The sequence below is a fragment of the Onychostoma macrolepis genome, chromosome 03 (assembly GCF_012432095.1).
Source record: "Onychostoma macrolepis isolate SWU-2019 chromosome 03, ASM1243209v1, whole genome shotgun sequence".
Lineage (NCBI taxonomy): Eukaryota > Metazoa > Chordata > Actinopteri > Cypriniformes > Cyprinidae > Onychostoma > Onychostoma macrolepis.
Genome location: NC_081157.1, coordinates 43,750,018 through 43,771,814, shown reverse-complemented (window position 1 = coordinate 43,771,814; position 21,797 = coordinate 43,750,018). Strand labels below are relative to the sequence as shown.

At 35.1% G+C, this 21,797-nt stretch overlaps 1 protein-coding gene across 2 annotated transcripts; it reads right to left on the bottom strand.

The window, feature by feature from the left end:
- Positions 1 to 332: 332 nt before the first annotated feature.
- prr15la (proline rich 15 like a) lies at positions 333 to 21,308 on the bottom strand. Of its 2 annotated transcripts, XM_058771636.1 has the most exons (6): positions 21,198 to 21,308; positions 17,154 to 17,378; positions 9,577 to 9,647; positions 8,030 to 8,415; positions 6,731 to 7,037; positions 333 to 1,528 (listed from the first exon to the last, which is right to left on the bottom strand). In XM_058771636.1, the coding sequence occupies exon 6, from the start codon at positions 1,500 to 1,502 to the stop codon at positions 1,170 to 1,172; it is 333 nt and encodes a 110-aa protein (XP_058627619.1). In that variant the 5' UTR covers positions 1,503 to 1,528; positions 6,731 to 7,037; positions 8,030 to 8,415; positions 9,577 to 9,647; positions 17,154 to 17,378; positions 21,198 to 21,308; the 3' UTR covers positions 333 to 1,169. The 2 variants fall into 2 exon arrangements, with proteins under 2 accessions (XP_058627619.1, XP_058627620.1); XM_058771637.1 differs by lacking the exons at positions 17,154 to 17,378; positions 21,198 to 21,308 and having other exon boundaries at positions 9,577 to 9,703.
- Between the last annotated feature and the right edge of the window lie 489 nt (positions 21,309 to 21,797).

Below are 21,797 nucleotides of genomic sequence, written 5' to 3'. Positions count from 1 at the left end.
CAGAGCAAGAGTCATTTTAGGGAAGGTTGTCCACATTCCCCGGATGTAGTGTTGGCTCTATCGTCCTCTGCTGGACAAAAATGAAACTATTTTTTCCTCGGTTGTGTTTACGGGAATTATTGTTATGGAAAAAAAGACAAAGGAAAAGAGTATTGCTCTTGCTGGTGGAAAAAAAAGTGAATAAATAGGCTGTATTAAGCTCGGGTAGAAACAAAAGATAATTTGAACAGTCAGTACAAGCAGGAATGTGCATAGTTTGTTTACATATAAATTCAGTGATCCAGTGATGCATTTAAAAAAAAAAAAAAAAGATACACATTAAAAGACAGCTCTTTGAATGCATTCATTTATTTTCTAGAGATGAATATTTAAAACAACACGTAGGCCTATGTTTGTACAAAATTCAGTTTGAAACCCCAGCTAAGCAAACAGTTAGGCAGTGTGCAAATATTCAACAATTTCTTTCAACATAAAAACCACAATAATTAAAATGGAAAAGCGCCCCACCATGTTCAGATTAAATTTGATAAACTATGTACACAAAATATCAACCAAGATCAAAGCTACGCAGGCACATTTATTTAAAACAGATATTTTGGTCTAGTTGGTGGTTGAAAGCTATGTGACATTAAGACACTTCTATTTTTTTTTTTTTTTTTTTAAATAATGATAATAACAACAATATTTTATATAATTACAATATATTAGAATTTTGTAATAAACGTCTTTATATGATCTTTTAATATAATAGCATATTATTGCTGGTAATATTCCTATTGAATCAAAAGTGCTGTAGCTGCAATTGTAGTTAGAAATTGTAACTAGAACAATCAACATTACTGATATCTTGTGCTGATATATGATTGATTTGTTTCTCTCTCAGTGGATTTCTCTTGGCTAAACATTTGCTAACTGTCAGCCTTTCATCAGACGCCCACAATACAGTCCTGCCGTGCGCATCTGTGAAGAAACCTGATCTTTGGGTTTGTGCCTGTCTTTGTTCCTAAACATTAGTATAGATCAGTCACTAATTCAGCGGTCCGTTTCTTGCCTCAGGCTCAGCCTCAGGTGATTGTAAACTGCAGAGGACATCAATGGAAGAGTGCTGCATAGACCGAGGCCCTCTTGAGCTGCTTCACGCACAGTGACTCTATGTTTACACAGCAACTCTATTTTCCACTTTTATTATTCTCATTAGTTGTCATTTCTGCCTCAGGGAACAGGTCAGGGTTTTCTGCTAGCGTAGAGCGGATTCTCTTCTTCTCTTTAAACCGGCCCGAATGCGAGACTTTCACATGGCGTCCCTTTGTCGCTGTTTTGTCCACAATGCGTTCCAAGCGGGCGTTAAACTGGCTGTCCGAGGCTGCTTCGGGTGTCCCGGGTGTCTCCCCTGCGTTGCTGCTGTGGTCTCCAGGGATTTCATACAACACTTTCGGCTCTGATTTCTTCTTACGCAGGAAGGTCAGTTTCCACCAGGCTGGTGCAGGTTCTGCGGTCGCCATTTAGATGAAAACAGACTTTGTTAGCTCTGCGAGGGAGACAGAATTAAATTACATGAGAGTGTTATATTTGTGACTAAACACCATAGGCCTAAATAGGAAAATTAACTATAAACATATTGCTTTTTGTTCAATTGGAACATAAGTAAAAGGATTGGTCATAATGTGTAAGCTGAGCCCTGAGGGTGTGAGCTAATGCTAATGTAAGATCTGTGTCTTACATTATAAGGGGCAGCCGCTAATGAATTTTTTAGTGTAATTCAATAAGTACCATATGGTGGAGGTATGCAATGTTTTAAGCTGTAGAGCTTCGGTTACAGGCCTCAAATTTCACACACGCTGTACTGCAGCTATATGCTAGGATGGAAATGCTAAATGTAGACCATACTAATGTTAAACAATAGAGTGTTAAGCATATTTTATTTTCATGTATTGGTATATGAGTTACTAATATTGATGATACACACTATGGTTCAAAAGTTTGGGGCAGTAAATATATTTATGCACACTCAAAAATACAGTAAAAACATTAATATTGTGGAATATTATTACATTTTATTGAATGACTATAACGTTTAAAATAACAGAATTTAAGTTTCAAGTTTGGTTTATTTCTAGAGCACATTTAAAAACAACAGAAGTTGACCAAAGTGCTGTAGATAAAGGGTCATAAAACAAACAACAATAAGGTACTGTACATAATATTATACATTACACACACACACAAAAAAAGTTCACATTTTTCAAATTTAGTTCCAATATAAATTCTTTGTAACAATTTAAATGCCTTTACTGTCATTTTTAATCAATTTAATGTGTCCTTGATGAATAAAAATTTAAATTCCTTTTAAAAAGAGAGAGAAATCCTTCTGACTCCGAACTTTTGAATGATAACGTACATATAATGTACATAAAACTGTATAAAAATGTCACTATTTAATTTATAATTTAGTTAAACTGACCTAATAAAGTGGCAAAACATCACAATGAGCTGAAAGAACATTCAAAAAATAATTCTGCACAAATTTGTAAGTCTTTCTTTGATCACAGTCTCCATGCAGGCCTTGAACTGAACACATTCATTATAACATCTGACCTCTTGGACTTCACTTCTCAGGTCTGAATGTTGCTATGGCAAGCCGTTTTAACTTTTATTCATTCTCAGGATATGACTTCTTGATATCAACAATTCAATTTTCACTAGTTAAAATGTTAATTCTTGATATCAGGAATTAGATTTCCACTAGTAACAATGGCTATTTTTGATATCAGCAATTGCATTTCCACTAGTAACAATGTTAAATCTTGATATCAACAATTAGATTTTCACTAGTTAAAATGCTAATTGTTGATATCAAGAATTAAATTGTTGATATCAAGAATTAAATTGTTGATATCTGTAATTGTATTTTCACTAGTTAAATGTCACCATAGGCTGCCATTCAAAAACAATTGTTGATATCAAGAATTAATTTCTTACTAGTAACAATTTAATTCTTGATATCAGAAATACAATTCTTACTAGTAAAAATGTCTATTCTTGATATCAAGAATTAAATTGTTGATATCAAGAATTAAATTGTTGATATCAAAAATTACCCTCCCAATTCTTGATATCAACAATTCAATTCTTGATATCAGAAATTAAATTGTTGATATCAAGAATTAAATTGTTGATATCAAGAATAGACATTTTTACTAGTAAGAATTGTATTTAAATTGTAAAGTAAATTGTTACTAGTAAGAAATTAATTCTTGATATCAACAATTGTTTTTGAATGGCAGCCTATGGTGACATTTAACTAGTGAAAATACAATTACAGATATCAACAATTTAATTCTTGATATCAACAATTAGCATTTTAACTAGTGAAAATCTAATTGTTGATATCAAGATTTAACATTGTTACTAGTGGAAATGTAATTGCTGATATCAAAAATAACCATTGTTACTAGTGGAAATCTAATTCCTGATATCAAGAATTAACATTTTAACTAGTGAAAATTGAATTGTTGATATCAAGAAGTCATATCCTGAGAATGAATAAAAGTTAAAACGGCTTGCCATATGTTGCAGCGGGTTTCATTTTGGAGTGTTGCTGCTTTGCTCACTCTACAAATGGATTTTACATGATTCATTCATTCGTGTGATTTTACACGGTCCATTCACGTGTTAAAGAGTTCACAGTACACAAGCTAGAATGACTGCTTTGAAGTAAACCATTACAATAAAAGCAAGCACGCCTTCGACATACAGCACACGTGATGGAAATGTCCAAATGAAGCTCCGTATCATATTTTGAGGTTTGCTGCTCACTCACACACACACAATGGCAGCAATAAAACAAATACTCTGGGCTACTTTTTGATATCCTGGAAAACTTTTATTGCTTCACTGTCCATTATCATATCTCGAACTGAAGCAGCCTGCTGTGAAATGTGAAAATAAACTCCCACACTCAGATTCACACAAAACTGCTGTAGCGTGGTAATATCCATTCACGGGAAAGGCTTGGCTCTGTTGCTTAGAAACAGAGTGGTCATTTTCATACAGTATGCTAATTTCTGTTCGCTCTCTCAGGGCTTTGACTCTTGCTCCTGCTTTTATGTTCACACGAGCAAACAGAGATCAGCTGGTGCCAGTCAGCTCCCTTTCAACCTTACAGCCTTGTTTTTTCGCCGCTTTTAACCTTATAAAAGGAGGGCCTTTAATCCAGATGGCTTTAACAATAAAGCATAATTCATTACACTGAGAAAAAAAAAAAAAAGATGTAGGATTTGCTTTGAAACTATTTTTTTGTCAGAAATTGCTAATAAATTTCACAAATAATTAGTTTTGAAGTAGAATGACTGAAAACTTTGAAAAAAAATACTTTTATATTTTGAAAAGCTACAAGTGCATACTGTAAAAGTATTTGGTTTCATTGTTAAAACACTTAATAAACTACATTCCTTGAATTTCTTTGGCCAATTTATTGCTTGCAACTGTAGTTTAAATCATGATTTATAATACAAACATCGATTTTGAAATGGTCTGTAATATTAATGCACCCCAATGCACTAATATTAGGCCAGCTTTACAATGGGAAATATCATGGTTTTACCAGGATTCAGATAAGGAAGGTTTCTCTTGCATGCAAGGGGAACTTTTACGCAAAGCACGTGGTCGTATGGCACTTCATGCTGTTATGCATGTGGTTTTCATACAAAGATAAAAATAATGATAAGGATCAAGGAAATCATTGTTCAGAAGGAAAGGCCAGTGCTTTCCGGGAACATGTCAATGGCCATCAGAAACTATGTGCTGATTATTCAAGGATTTGATAAGATTGACAGATCATGATAATCTAGAGAAAACAATGGCTTCGGAAAATCAAACTTCTGATTTGTCTGGTCACGCGAATTACGGGCAGCGTTAATTTCTTGCAAAAGCGTTTCAATCTATTACAGGCATCACAATAATAACGACACAAAGTACATTTAGTTTCAACAGAAGCTCCCACGAGAGGTAGAAATCTCTGTAGACATCTTGATTAATTAATTATTTTGTCGGTGGTTGGAAAAAACATCAGGTGTTAACTGAAGGTCCTCGGAGAGCTTCGCTCAGAGAACAGTCATACTGTGAGGGAGTTGTGGTACGTACTAGTGAGTAAAAGTAGTGTAAACGACAGGAATTGTGGTGATCAGAAGAACTACAGGAAAAATGTTCTTGTGTTTGACTCATTTTACAGGCCCGAAATGTGCATTGGTGCCTAGTTCAGGTTTAATTTCATGTTGTTTTACACTATTTAACACCTATTTCAAAAAGTGGGATAACATTAAAATAAATGCAGGAAAAAAGGATGAAAAAGAAATTGGTCCCAAGTTTCCGCAGAGGAACATTTTACTGCTCGGAAGTTTAGGAGACCATTTGGAGATCTTAAATATCTATGTTTCTCAAAAATTCATTCAGAAATGAAAAATATACACAGTTGCTGATCTGTCCTACACTGTAAAAAAAAAAAAAAAAAAAGTTGAGCCAATTTAAAATTTTAAGGCAACCAGCTTCAGCAGATGTTTGAGTTTGATCAACTTATTTTTGTGGGCGATTCTCAAATTTTTGTTGTATAAACTTAAAAAGACAAGTTGCAAAAACTCAAAAATCTGCTGAAGCTGTTTGCCTTAAAATTTTAAGTTGGCTCAATTTTTTTATTTTTTTATTTTTTTTCCAATGTAGTGGGCACCTTGACGTCAAATATTAGTCAAGACTTCAAGAATTCAGTTGTAGGCCAATATGTTTTACGTTCAATTTAAATCAAATCAGTGTCATGTCAAGTCTTTGACATCAGTTTGACAAACAAAGCAGGCAGCAGAGGCAGACTCCATAACGTTTGCGTTAAATTTCATAACGGCACTTGTTTCTTGTCATACTGCAAATTATGCTTTTCTTACTTTCTTAGGCAGATTATTTTGCTTGTTTTGAGCAAAAACTCACTTCATTTTAACTTGTGTTTGCTGAAAACAAGACAATAATTTTTACTTGTCTAGAAAATCCTTCTTGATTTAAGAATTTTTAGATATTTTGGCTGGAAACAAGACACAAAATCTAAGTAAGAAAAGCATTTTGTGCAGAATATTAGCATAGACTACTAATATTCTGCTATGAATATACCACTCGTGTTAGAATGAGAGAACCATTTATAGCAGTTATCTCTTATTTGTAAGATTGGCATCTCTTCATTTCAATTCAATGAGTTCAGGACTTTCTTGACTAGATTCTTTCTCAATGCAAAGAGTGATGAATTTGTCAGGATAAGTGAATTCAAAAGATGTTCATGGCGCCTGATGAACTTGTACTGTTGACACAACTGAAAGAAATGTTTTGCATTTCAAAGTGTTCACTTGGTTGCAATAATCCACTCACACACACACACACACACACACTCATCTCAGGCTCCTCATTGTGCATGATTAGCCAGTGATAAAGGTTCACTGTTTGCTATAAATGTGTAATCAAATGCGTCTCTGTCCAAAGGTCATTAAAATTCACAGCTATCAGTACACTTTTATTCTCTAGAACTTGCTATAAATTTCCATACGATCAATTCATTTCTTTCTCCAGAACTCAATATTAATTCCCGTTTGAGCTGCATTTTACACAGTAATTTTATCAGTCAGCTAATTAATTGTAACTGTATGATGTTCCAAAGAGTTTTCCCGGCCATTGAATTCCAGTAATAAGCCTCTCTCACCTGTGCAGGTGAATGTACGTCCGTTGAGGCGGTTGTTATCTGCGTTAGAGGGGTCACTATCTTTAGGTTCAGTTCTCTGTCCAGATGAGTCCAGCAGGTGAGGTCATCGCCCTATAGGACCCTCTTTTTTCTTTGGATTTGAGTGCGTTTCTGTCTATCTCTTCTCTTCTGTCTCTTCTCCGGCTTGGCTGTCCTTCTCGTTCTCTCTGGCAGCCAGGTGTAGATTCACAGGTGAGTGACTCCTCCCTCCTGAGCCACACACACACACACACACATACACACTTCAGGCCCCTCCTCCCTCTGCTGCCTGAATAAACAGAGCAATGTGACATAAGCATCACAGAACAATAGCTATATATATACTTGCGTGTAGAGGACTAATGACTGGATCAGCTTTTGATATTACATTAGTTTGTGGTTAAGATGCTATAAAAGGGATGTAATCGGCAGGGGTTGTTTTAATAACAGATTGTATCAGGTGATTCATATGGTGTGCGATTTTTTTTCTTTCTTTTTACTGTCATGTTAAATATATAGCATTTAATGTATCTTAAAAACTGCTGTGTTTATACTACAAAATGTATATCTTATATTTTATTATCTTCTCTCAGGTAATAGATGCAGCCAGCGCATTTGTTGGCTGCTTTTTCCTCTCTGTTCATTCCAATGATTGTTTGGGGGTTTTTTTTGTAAAGAAATTCATATGCACAACTAATATTTGTTACTTTAAAATGATGTGAAACAGCCAAGTCCAAACTTTTGACTGGTGTGATATGTTAAATCACTCAAGTACTTTATTAATAAAGCACTTTAAAAATGGTTCAAGTGCTGTACGAAAACTATATATGAAGAGTTCAGATGCAAAAGCCTCTAAGTGCCGTCTGAAATTTTCTTTTAAAATGAACATTTTTCTCAGGCTTCTATGTTTATGTTCGGTTATGTCATTTTAATGGCAATGAAAAGAACCTATTTGTCTTTATTTAACAACCTATTAAATAACCAATTTATTAACCTATTCAGCTCTAATCATCAAAATTAAAATTAATTTTTGTTTTAAATGTTTAACTTTACATGTAATGAATCTAGAATATATGAAAGTTTCACTTTTTGAAATAAGTTACAAAAAAAAGATATGCACCTGTGTATATATATATATATATATATATATATTCATTAGATTATTTCCTATTTTGTCCTAATCTATAGACAGTTATAAAATTATTTTTTATTTAATTACATTGAGAGACAGATTTACTTTTGTTCAAAGAAAGAAAGAAAGAAAACAGTTCCACATCCTACCAGTAGAGGGCAGGCTCTCCGTCCTGTTTATCTGAGAAGTAACACTCAGCAGTGCAGGCTCTGGCAGCAGTTGAACAGGAACAATGGCCAGAGAAGCAGCGGATGCCAGGATGCCCACTGGTGCGATTAGGCTGGTTGAGGGATACTAATGGCTGACCGCTGCCCTAGCTGGGTGTGTTAAGGAGGACTTGCCCTCTGTCTAGGGACTGCTTGGCTCACGTGTGCTGGCGGTAGGCATGCGGCCTTCATACACACAGGGATTAAATAAGAACAAGCCACATTTCATGGCCCACTCGAAAAGCGTGCAGCTGGGGGGCTGTTCGGCACCAGCTGGACTCTGGCGTTAGTAGTTTGCTCATGGCGGCCAAGATCTGCTGCTTCACAGTCTGCAGAACACACAGTCCATTAATCATTATCTTATAGCTTCTGATGGGAAACTTCATTTGGCCCGACAAGAGTCATTTTCATTTTAAAAGGAACAGTTTGGGCATGTGAAGTATTTGGCCTATTTCTGATATCTGACTTTTGATTTGAACATTCAGCAGTTCATACCAATTCAGAATTTAAGAATTGTCTCCTTTTAAACTGATGAGTTAGAGTTAGAATTAGAATTTGAATGGCTATGGGATGTTGGGATGGACTGACAGGAAGATGAATTTACTGAATAGAAATGGAAGAATTAGAAGAGAAAAATTAGCCCAACGCAATAAAATAAGCAAGATAACTTCAGGCTTTCTGTTTAAGACTTCGGTCTTGTAAACCTGCTTCATGACTAGAAATAAATGAGAGAATTTTGTGAAATGTGTTCTTATATGAAATAATATATATTTAACATTTTTGAAATGCCATACTTAAATGCAATATCTACAGACTGCATTTTATATATAAAAATTTTCTGCAAGTACACAACAGTTTTCTATGAAAAACCATGGGGTATACAAACTGATAAATTAGGTGTTCTATAAATTACAAACAGATGTTACATTAATTTATTTTTATTGCATTTATAAATCTACTTCTTTCTCAAATTAGAATACAACATATTTTACTATAGTCAAAAAAAAAAACCTTAAAAAAAACAATGGGATTAATCTTGATTTAATTTTTCATTAAATGATTTTGATATTTAAATTGATATATTTACTGATACATATATATATATATATATATATATATTAATTTATATTTTCATTTTGCAATGCAAATATACATAAATAAATGCAAATATCTATAGATTGCATTTTACATACTGGTTATAAATATATAGCCTATATTCTTTCTGCAAACACACCTATATGAAGTCTATGAAAAATCATTCAAACTGATAAATGAAGTGCTCTACAAACTACAAACAGATGTAATATAATTTATTTTTATTGTATTTTTAAATCTACTTTTTTCTCATATTAGATTTGAAATGCAATACATTTCACTAGCTCAGTTAAAATTAATGAATTTGATTAATCTCAGTTTAAAATAACATAAAAAGTTGTTTTTCATTAAATGATTTTGACACCATTTAAATGCATTAGATTGTTTTTATTTACCTTGTGTCATTGAAAGCGTGCTCTGTGTTAGTGCGCCTCCTCGTGGCGGGATTCATGAACATCAGGTTCGCCTGTAGAAACAACAGTTGTACATTTCTTTCCACCAGGTGGCAGTAGCACCCGTCAGTCATCATTACTACCTTGAACCACAGCAAATTGAAAATGAAATTACTGTCAATCTATTGAGAGGATGAAGTTATGTCATATTGTAGTCCATAGAGGGAAAGCAATGGACAGATGGGCTACAGGTGCAGATAGAGCTGTTATAAAGGAGGAGGGAAAAGCATGACAGTTATTTTTCTTTGTTTTATTCTGAATGGAATCCTCCCTTTCTTTCACATCTCCCATATTCCCTTGTTCCCTGTTTTCCGTTCCATATTATAGCGTAAACAATGGTTGCATCTGGAAAATAATGGAGCAAACTGTGCTGAGTGTGGTATCATAAAGATGCCATTGTTCATGAATAAATGAAACCCAAGAATAATAATTGTGGGGACAAAGAGTGGACAATGGACCCCGAACTGGATTATAAGGTTGGAAAAAGTACCAGAAGTGCAAACCAAACGATTGCCCTACAAAATAAAAATGAAAAATTACTATCCCTACTGAAAAACAAACAAACAATAGAACTCTGCCCAAAACACAATAAAAATGGTTTTAATGGTTTTAATGGAAACTATAATGGTGTCTACTGGTATGTGATGGAGTCTATTGGTGGGATGTTAAATCCTATTGGAAAAATGCCCAAAACACACTACAAAAAGGAATTTTGTAATGGTTTTACTGGAAAAAGCTAATGGTCTATAATGGCATTTTAATGGAAACCATTGGAATTTCTGTGATGGTTTCTATTGGGCTTCTATTGTTTTGTTTTGTTTTAGCAGGGATGAAATACAGGACTAGGGCTGTTGCTCCCAAAATCTCGCTTCGAGCATGTTCTCATAAAGGTCTTAGTTTGTGGCTACCAGACCTTATCTTTACTTGCAGGCACAAACACACAAACACTCGTTTTTGCCGATGTGGAGAAGAAGGGATGCAGAATGATGGAAGCCATCAATCAAAACATCGCTGCTTCCATCTCTTTTTTTTTAATCCACAGCATCTTCCTGCTGAAGACACGTATAATCTTAATGTCTCTTGAATAAAATAAACGTAACACATTAGATTCTGAGCTCAGACTTTGTGGTAAGAGACATTTAAATGTCATCTTTAGGCAATATCAGCTCTGTCAGGTGTAGTGAAGTGGGCCAACACAAAACCTGAGCCTTCATTTCACCCTTTTCCCTCATTTTGATAAGGTTATTTCATTACCATATCGAAAAGGGAAGTTCCACTCTAAACTGCTGATTCTGTGGGGAACCTTCGAGACTCAAACTTAGCGTGTTTATTTATATAAACAGACAGTTCATCTTCCACGCGCCTCCAGCCAAAGCGAAGCATCCGCACCGGGCTGCTTTTTTTGGCGGGCAAAAGGGTTAAAACCGATCGGCAGGCATCAGTTTAATCATAATCAACCGAGCTAAAGAGGAGTAATGGAACCTGCGAGCCTGGCGCGCCTGTGTTCCGCCACAGATTAGCCGCTAATTTGCATAGCGCTTTCGTTCATCCACATCGGCCCGACGACAGGCCGTCCTCCGCGGACACAGCCATGCGTAGCCTCCGGGGCCGCTTTGACAAATGGCTGGCCGCGGAGCGCTGTCTTTGCGCCCAAGACGGGGCAGCGAGAGCGACAGTGATTGATAGTCTGACGGGATAAATAGTGCAGAACTTCTTCTTCTTCGGCTTCTTTTTTCTCTAATAGGAGTACAAGAGGTGTTTAAAAACCTGCGTAATGGAGAAATATGAAGCCAAGCAGAGCAAGAGGGAAGGAGATTCTGTCTGTGTGTGAGAGTGTTTGTGAGTAAAGAGTTTGTGCTTGAACATGAACTGCTGGACTTTCTTACTCTAAGTCTGGTCTGACAGCTATTAAAACAAAACGTTCTTAAAGTAAGGTTTTTGGAACGTTCTTATAGCATTATTAATATTCGCTATATGTTCTCGTAAGGAAAACATTCTTAGAACAACATTCTCGGAGTGTTCTCGAGATTTGTCCTGGATGAAAGTTCTATAAAGGTTGAGAGAAAATGTTCTTAGAATATTACAAATAAACATTTTGGGTGAAAATACAGTTAGTAGAACGTTTTGAGCAACACTTGTGTAACCTTCCCATAACGTTATAATCACACCAAGAAAACTGGGCATTTTAGGAACATTTCAAAACAATTTTCCATCAATGTTTACATAACCTAAATTTGCTACCTGCATGGGTTCCCCAAAGAAATATTCACTGAACAGTTCTCAAAAGAAGTGCAAAAAGCATTTTAAAAACCTAACCTTTTTCCACTATAAAGAAAACATATGCAATGGAAACATCCATGGATGTTAAAGGCATATATGCATTAGACTGATTTGAATCTTTTTCTTGATTCATTATTTGATCAGCTTGCCAAAAGCCATTTTACAAACACTTGTTTAAAATGCAATATATATATTTTTTACAAGATGAGCACCACTTAACTCCGTTAGATCTTCTGACAACCAAACAATTTTTTTCTTGACTTGTTATTGACCAGACTGCCTAAATGTAAAACATGCACAAGCTTTAACTTTAAAAAAGGCATGCAAAAATGGATACAACCGGCTTGAATCCAACATACACATGATGAGGTCAATGTAGCTGATCAAAACTATAATTGCATTTTGTATGTTATTTAAAAAATTATAGGCTGTATAGCAAGCATGTAACCACATATTCAGGTCTGAGGTGGACCAAATGTAATAATTTATGAAAATGTCATCCAGATTGACTGCTAATGGGAATATTTGGAGGGTTTTGTTCTTGTCAATATCTATGGTCATTGCCCTGCAGTGTGCTATAGTATTACATTCCAAACATACCTAATACTCCATCAATTTATTTTTCCTCCATTGTCCTCATCATCATCATTATCATAATGAATAATATATAGTACGTAATAATCAGCAATACGCAGCGCAGTGTTTGATGCTACTAATCTGTACAGAAATAAATGATTAAATTTAAGGCTTGAGACTGAACCTCTCAGTTTCCTGGGCTGAAATTGAAAGCAAATGTTTACTTAAACGTTTCTGTAGCCGTGCCATTGTTCTCATGTTTCAACCAGTGCTTTATAACTGATGAAACAAGGGCGGGCCGAGCCGATCAGCCATGATGCCACGTACATCATTTATTCTCTGCAAGATTTCTCTGCACAAACTCAACCGAATGAGACTTGAGATTCTCAAAACACTAAAATCACTGCACAATCACCTTTTACACCAACGCATAGAAAAAATAAGACCAAATTTAGAGTCAAGCATTAAAATGCTTTGCTGTTAAATAAAATTAAACATAAACAAGATTATTATCATATTATTAGGAATGATAATGCTGTATAATATTTTTCATCTAACTTCACACACACACACATACAGTATGTCCCTGAGTGGCTGTCTGTTTGCAGATGAGGGTGCAATAAGGCAGTATAATGAATTCATTACATGCTATCTGACACCATTACCATAAGAATGCCAAACACATACATCAGCACAGCCCGATTTACACACCTCACCTCGCTCAGCTGCTAGCACACACACACACACACACACACACAGTCCGGATCTGCACAGCTGGACATGCAGATGATGTTTTAGACATGCATCAATCAAAAAACATGAAGAATCTTGTTTTCATAAAATCCAGTGATGTCACGTACTATGATATGGGCACCAAAAATAAAATATAAAATAATGATTTTATCTTATGTACAATAAGCTAGAGCAAGCACAGTAATTAAAATATATATTTAAACATTATTATTTTTTATACATTGTTTTATTAATTTTGTGTTACTTATTTTTATATGTATTATAAATAGAGCATTTTATTATATTTTTATTTATTTCTAAACACACAATTTGGTACACACACGCTTGGTGGAACCCTCCACAGGTGCATTTTCTATCTATCTATCTATCTATCTATCTATCTATCTATCTATCTATCTATCTATCTATCTATCTATCTATCTATCTATCTATCTATCATCTCCCTCTCTCTCTATATATATATATTATTTAGCATTGTATATTATATTTTCATTTATTTTATTTTTTTTAATGTATCAAGCTTACCATCGCACAATTACTGTACGCACAAACGCATTGGAATCCTCTGCGGATGCATTAATGCACAGAGATAGATCGCAGGCATTAACAAAAATAATGGTGTGGATTTTGCAGCCTCTCATCTCTGGTCAGAGTGCTTTAATAAAGTGTGTAATAAAGTGACGGGGTGAACGTACGCTCTGAATTATCTGCGGTAAATGCTGAAGATCTGTCTCGGTTATGAAAACACAGCATCACTCATTCACAATAAAACCCGGCGTCATCGACTAAAGCAACAGTGCTTTCTTTCACTAGTAGAAATGCAGACGTTTACAGCTGTCGCTATCTAGATAGCAAGTTGATCTGATTATTACACAGGTGCTACATTAAAACATTACAACATTATACTCTGTTCATTTATGTTGGAGGTTATTAGGTAATTAGAGCATAATTCAGGGCAGATGGTAGTTAAAGATGCTTTATTGCATTAGAGCTCCTGGGACCAAAACTCTAGAGAAATGCTTATATATTAATGAAACTCATCTGGCTACAAACAATAATAAGATTTAAGGAAATTCTCATGTGAGTTTGGAACTAATTTGTATCAATTACACCTGGAAAGCGAGATGAAAACAAACAAAAATAAATATAAAATCAGAAGTACAACTCAATGTTGCATGAACTCTAGTTTGGGCAAGTGAAATGATTTGATGGTAATGGGAACTGGACCGAGACTCTAACAGCTGTATTAATTAATATGACTAATTAAAATGTGCCTTCCCTTATGGCTGTCCAATGAGATGTGATTGAAGATGGCAGTAATCAAGATGTGGAAAACTTCATTTTTTTAAAACCGGTTGACAGAGCTCGATTCAGTGTGCTTGGAAGAGAAATGGCTACTAACTATGTCATATATATAAATTCCAGGCGCACACACACACACACATACACACAGGCCTGCGAAACGTCACGGTGGTTGGCCGCTGCCAGAGCTGTATGTTCACACACTCTTCATAAAGCTCAATTTAACTTCTTGTGTGTAATAAATAGAGTTGCCAGATCATTTGGGCCATATGTGCTGTATCACCCTCAAACACACAGACGGTCTTTCGCTCCGACTGCTCGGCACGCTGACTGGCAGCGTTCTGGGGACTGAACGTGGAAATGTGATACTGCGCAGCACCTGGGAGTCCTGCAGGAGACAGGATGTGTGTTTGGGTTCTGCTTGACTCCCGTGTGTTTCTGTTCTGTATATTATCATGCACTATTGCCCTGTGGCCCGCTAGGCCCCGGGCTCCTTCTGAGCCTGCCAGTCAATCAAGACTGAAAATCCACCAGTTTAACAGCAGATTTCAGAGCATAAATTAAAATGAGTGCAATTCACAGCATTTTTTTGTATTATTTGCGTATGACAAAATGCCTTTTAGTTTCATTAAAAATAAAGGCTGCATTTTAATTTGCATACTTTTTTGTGCACTAAAACTATATGTACTTTGTCATTGTATGTAAGACAATCTTGTCAAAGCTTTTGATATCATTTTTCAACAGATTTGGGGAAGATGAATTGACATTTACTCATTTAATTTACATTTATATATTCAACTTATCAACAAAAAGTAGCTAACTTGACTAAAGCAACTAGAGAATTTATCTGGCAACAAAAACATCTAAACTAAATTAATTGAACTTAATTTAACAGTATATGGAACTAAAACAATTAGAAAAGTCATTTATTGAAAACATATTGACAAACAGTAAACTAAATATTCAAAAAAGAAGATACAATTAAAAATGAATCAGTGAATAGTTTATTTGATCAGTGAATCAATTATTTAGATGAACTATGTTAACCGGTTTATTAAAATGTTATTATTTTTATTTTTATTATTTTTTCAGCTCAAAATTCCAGAGTGACTTCTTGTTCTTCTTGATTATTCAAGGTATTGTGGGCAATTTTAGCATTTAAAAGCATAAATGAATGCACATTTCCAAAAATCCACCAGAAATAGTAAACATATACACTTTTGGCATCATATTTTCAAAATCATATTTTTTTGTTGTTGTTTTTTTCAAGATTTTTCAAAAGTCTCTCATGCTCACCAAGACTACATTGATTTGATATAAATAAATAAATACAAACAAAAGTCAAATGTTTTTACAATTTTTAAAAGTTTTCTATTTTAATATATTTTAAAATATAATTTATTTCTGTCATGCAATCTGAATTTTCAGCATTGTCACATGATCCTTCAGAAATCAGTATAATATGCTGATTTGCTGTTCAATAAACATTTCTTATTATTATAAATGTTGAAAACAGTTGCGCCGCTTATTTATTTATTTTTTTAATTATAATTTATTTTTTTTATTGGGAAAACAAGATACTTTTTTTTTTAGGATTCCTTGATGAACAGAAAGTTTATCATTGATTTGAAATAGCATAATAAATGTTAAATACGGAGAGAAAAACAAAAAACAAACTGATCCTAAACTTTTGAACTGAACTTTTGTACTATCTGGGAAACATTAATTATGATCTTGCTTGCCATTTATTAACGATATATATGAATTGAGACGCAAGCAGAGAGAAAGGGAGAGAGATAGAGAGAGAGGACTGGGCATGGCTAGAAACATCCAATAGCATGAGAGAATAATAGAGGTGGAGAGACATACATTAAGAAAGTGGGCGTCATAAACATAAAGAGAGAGAGAAAGAGAGCACAAAACAAGTGCATGTTATGTTATGTTAAATGAATATGGAAAAGCAAAAAAGTGAGAGAGTAGAAGAGAAATAGCACTTTGATTGACTTTTTTCCCCACATAGGCTGGTTTGTCAGATTATGGAAATGGAGACGAGTGCCTAATATTACTTATTTTAGACATTCACATATAAACATCACACAGCATAAAAATTCAAAACCCCAGTCCATCATTGTAAACGTCCAACACTTTCTATCCGCAGTTAAGATACGTGCATTATGCCCAGTAATTCGCCAGACACACATCGCCAGATGTCTTTCCCTCTCGCTTGCCACTAAAGAGTTTCTCTGTACAAACAGCAGGGGTCACTTAGTGACCCTCTGAGAGGTCAAAGGTCAGGTTCCCAGCCTGGTGTAGCCATGGCGATGGCATCTGGAGAGTTGCAGCAAAGTGGAATCTCCTCGGCTTGTCAAACCGTTGACACACACACACACACACACACACACACACACACACACTTGCTCAAGTTTGGACTCATTAGGTTTATAATCTATGTTCTTTATTGTAGTGGACTCCTCTTGTGGTCTCCTTGTGTTGATTATATGTTGCTAATCTCATTGGTTATGTACTTATTACATACTGTGGTGTGTGCTGTCCTTAGACAACCACAAAGCAGAACACCAGCCGCCCACATTATCCCATAAAGCTGTTACCTGGGCAGCAGCTGTCCACTGGAGCTGACAGCGGAGTCCAGATCAGGCCCGGAGGGTTTGGTCTCCTCTCTCCCTGTCCTTCAGCTTCTCTCCCCACGGCAGCTGAGGAGCAGAACAGAAAGAGCTGTGTGCATCTGCTTCTGTGAAGTCAGCACGCCTGGAGGCTGGCATTACCACAAGGTCAGAGGTCATCGCTTTCTGGGTGGCTTCTCCCGTTTCGTTCTGCTGAAAGTCACGATGTAAAAACACAGTTTGAGAGATGTTTCTCTCATGAGCGCGAGCCAAGAATTATGATAAATTGCTTCCAAACTGTGTGGAAGCCAAACGGATCTAAACATTCTTTGCAAAAAAAAAAAAAATTGTACTGTGGTAATTAAAGTTTCATAGTTAGTGCCGTTTTTGTTGCTTCTGTGGAACATATTTGATTAACATGAGATCGAATTCATCTTTTGCAAACAATCATTTGCATAAACTTAATATAACAAACATGCCCTTAGGAAAGAACATAGAATTTGATTAGAAGTGGATTAAATGGAGAGCAAAGAGTGAGTTTTGATTTAGTCATCTGGTTTTTAGATTTTCCCCAGAGAAAGAAAAATAAAAAAAACCTTACTCTCACATGTTTCTCCTTTAGTCCTTTAGAGGAGATCTCAACAGTGTCTTAAACGGTTCGCAGATTTGTCAAGACATCAAAGTTTGCAAAGTCAAATTTCAAACAAAAACAAATGGTTTGTTACTTTTTCAGCTCTAAACTTACATCACACCAGCAATTTCTCATGTGTGTCCATTTTTGTTTTTCCAAAGAGATTTTAGGAGAAACATCTGAGACAAAGTTTGTACCTAACTGAGAACTCCATAAGCTGTGACTGAAAAAAAGGAAAAATATTAGGTCACACTTTATTTTAAGGTCCAATTCTCACTATTAACTATGACTTTTGCCTCATAAACTCCTAATTTGCTGTTTATTAATAGTTAGTAAGGTAGTCGTTAAGTTTAGGTATTGGGTAGGATTAGCAATGTATAATATGGTCATGCAGTATATGTGCTACTTATGCGCTATTTATTAGTTATAAATACTAATAACAGCCGATATGTTAATAATAGGCATGCTAATAAGCTACCAGTTAATTGTGAGAATTGATTCCTATACTAAAGTGTTATAATACTATAATATTTCATTTAATATATATTATTAAATCAAAAATGTAATAAAAATAAATAAATAATATTATATATATATATATATATAGTTCAAAAATTTGGGGTCAGTAAAATTTAGTTTGAAAGAAATTAATACTTTTATTCAGCAATAAAGCATCTTCAAAAGTGACAGTGAAGACATTTATAATGGCACAAAAGTTATAAATAAATATTGTTCTTTTAAACTTTCTATTCTTGAAAGAATCATGGATATATATATCGCAGTATTTACAAAAATATTAAGAAGCACAACTGTTTTCAACATTGATAATAATAATAAAAAAATGTTTCTTGAGCATCAACTCGTCATGCTATAGAATGATTTCTGAAGGATCATGTGACACTGAAGACTGGAGTAATAATGCTGAAAATTCAGCTTTACATCACAGGAATAAATTATGTTTTAAAATATATTTAAATACAAAACAGCTTTTTAAAATTGTAATAATATTTTACAACTTTACTGTATTTAAAATTTTTAAAAATGAGGCCTTGTTCATAGTTAATGCCTGTGTGTGTGTGTGTGTGTGTAATATCGGGTGACTAGTAAGGTGAGGGTGGCAGACAGCTGTCTGAGGGGCGTTTGATGTCCATGTAGTAAATTCAGGATGGGGGTTGTCAGTGATGTATATCTGACAGGCCCGTGTGGGTGTAAAGTGTGCATATGTGTGCGGGGCTCTACATGTGACTCAGCGACCTGTAATTGCTGTAACCCAAGCGTTAGACAAACAGTGCTCCTGCCCCGGACCGATCAGATAACGCACGCTCACACTGTCACACTAGCTTCCTCTGATCGGTCTGTGAGGCTCTCGCTGTCTCACACACAGCAGACAATAGTCAGACGCTCTGGCATTCCAGCACGCCGGATGATCTGACGCGTCCAGCCCTCCATCCCAGCCGTCAATCACACGGCTGAGTTACGGCCTCACCGAGATGCCGTAGGCCTGGCAGACGAGGAGGAGAAAGAAATATCTCTCTGTGAATGATCTGTCTTTGTGAATTATGTGTGTGAGAGTGTATGTGAGGAGTTCCCTTTCTCCTCGCTATTCAGAGAGATTGACCCCGTGGCCGTAAACCGCTCTCTTTCTGTCTCTCCACACACACATATAGGGATGGCACATTGCGTATGGATCCATCACGCCAACTTCTTCCTGTTTTCAACCTCCACAAATCCCTAAAAACATGGACTTTAGGCTGAGCTGTGGTGCAACGGCTAGCGCATGGCCTACTGAAATATTGAGCCCTGGGGCTCATGTGGAACACTTTTTTGCTATCAAAAGTGACCAAAATACCCTCCATAGTTAAAATGTAAGAGTAAATGAATTCTCTGTTCTTTAAATCTGTTTTAATATATATATATATATATATATATATATATATATATATATATATATATATATTTTTTTTTTTTTTTTATATATATTTAAATATAGATAATAAAATAAATAATAATATGCACACATTATATATAGGGGATGAGAGAAAAATATATAACAGAAATTCACTATTATAAATGTAGTAATTAATAATAATTAGGAATTTATTTTATAAAGTTATAATATATTGAATTTATATATTTTATTAAATATTTATAGCTATATATAATATTCATTTTCATTTTCAAAATATTTGTAATAATCTATTTTGGGGGCAAATTTTGCCACTCTCATTTTTATTTTTATTTTTTCATTAAATATGTAAATAATAATATTTATTTTTATTTAAATAAAATATTTGTAATAATCTATTCTGGGGGGCAAATGCTGCCCCTTAAAAAAAAAAATCTGACAGGTTCAAGTCTTTCTTGCAACATGTTCCGATTCATACAATTATAGAATCCAATTTTTATGTTTATTTTGTTAATGAAATATTAAAATATGTAATATTTATTTTTATTTAAATTAAATATTTTTAATAATCTATTTTGGGGGGGCAAATGCTGCCCCTTAAAAAATTCTGACAAGTTCAAGTCTTTCTGGCAACATGTTCCAAAACATAAAATTATTGAAGCCAATTTTAATTTTCTTTTTTATTTTTAAATTAAATATTTACATATATAATATTTATTTTTATTTAAATAAAATATTTTTTAATAATCTATTCTGGGGAGCAAGTGCTGCCCCTTAAAAACTACTGACAGGTTCAAGTCTTTCTTGCAACATGTTCTGATTATAAAATTATAGAATCCAATTTTAATTCAAATGATTTAAAATGAAATATTTACATATAATATTTATTTTTATTTAAATAAAATATTTTTTAATAATCTATCCTGGGGAGGAAAGTGCTGCCCCTTAAAATATTCCAACAAGTTCAAGTCTTTCTGGCAAAATGTTCTGATGGTATTTCTGTTCTCATTGCCCATAATCATCCTTCTCTATATCTAACTATCCAGAAACATCCCACCACTCCACCCCACCCCACCCAAAAACACTTAAAAACGCCCACACTGGTAAAGTATCAACCTAAATCCACTGATCTGAGTCCGACTGAGACTCCAGTCACATGAAAAGCATCACTAGGTCCACTAACCCTTTAGTACGGCTCATGTCAGGACGTGTGGCGCTGGTTATCGGTCGTGGCGAGGCCGGTCAGTTCCATCATGTTCCCCAAACTGTAACATAAGGAGGGACGAGAAACGAGCACTGAGCATATTCTAAAAGCTCAGACTGGATGTGCGCATATGGGCACCTATACATGAGCGTGTGAGTGGAATTGCCAAAGCAAAGGTGGTCCCTGCAGTCTAGGGCGGCTGGCAGGAAAACAGATATCATTATGGAGCTGTTTGATATGCATACTGACATGCTCTCTCTCTCACACACACACACACACACACAGAAGCACCTGACACTCCATCATGATGTCGTCCCTGTACCTCCCAGGGGGCTGCAGGCGCTCGCTGGCGTCAGAAACACATTACAGCCGAGAGATTGAGGAGCCAGAGGCCATTATCTCCCCTCTACAGCACACAGCACTGCTCTCCTCCTGCAGAGACACAGAGAAACACTGTGTGTGTGTGTGTGTGTGTGTGTGTGAGAGAGAGAGAGAGAGAGAGGAGAAAAAAAGTGTTTTTTGTCTGTTTATCCAAAATTTATCCAACAGAGATATTAATGTGGCTTCAGCAAACACATGTTGAAAAGAAAGCAATGTATTATCTGAAAATTGCCTCGTTTATGTGGAGATCTCCTTATTTTTATGAGAGAAAAAATACACTTGTGTCTCTTTTTAATTCTGGTTTGCCCCTATAATTACATAGACTATAATGTAATATTGAAGAATTGATGTTTTGAATGTCTGGTAACAATGGCAAGATTGGTGACCTGTAATCTGTCTCTGTTTTTAAGCCATTGATATTTTGCCAAAGGTATTGATGGCCTTATTTTGACAAATTGATGTTTTTGTCCCAATAATGCTTTTTTAATCACATTAAGATTTCCACCATTG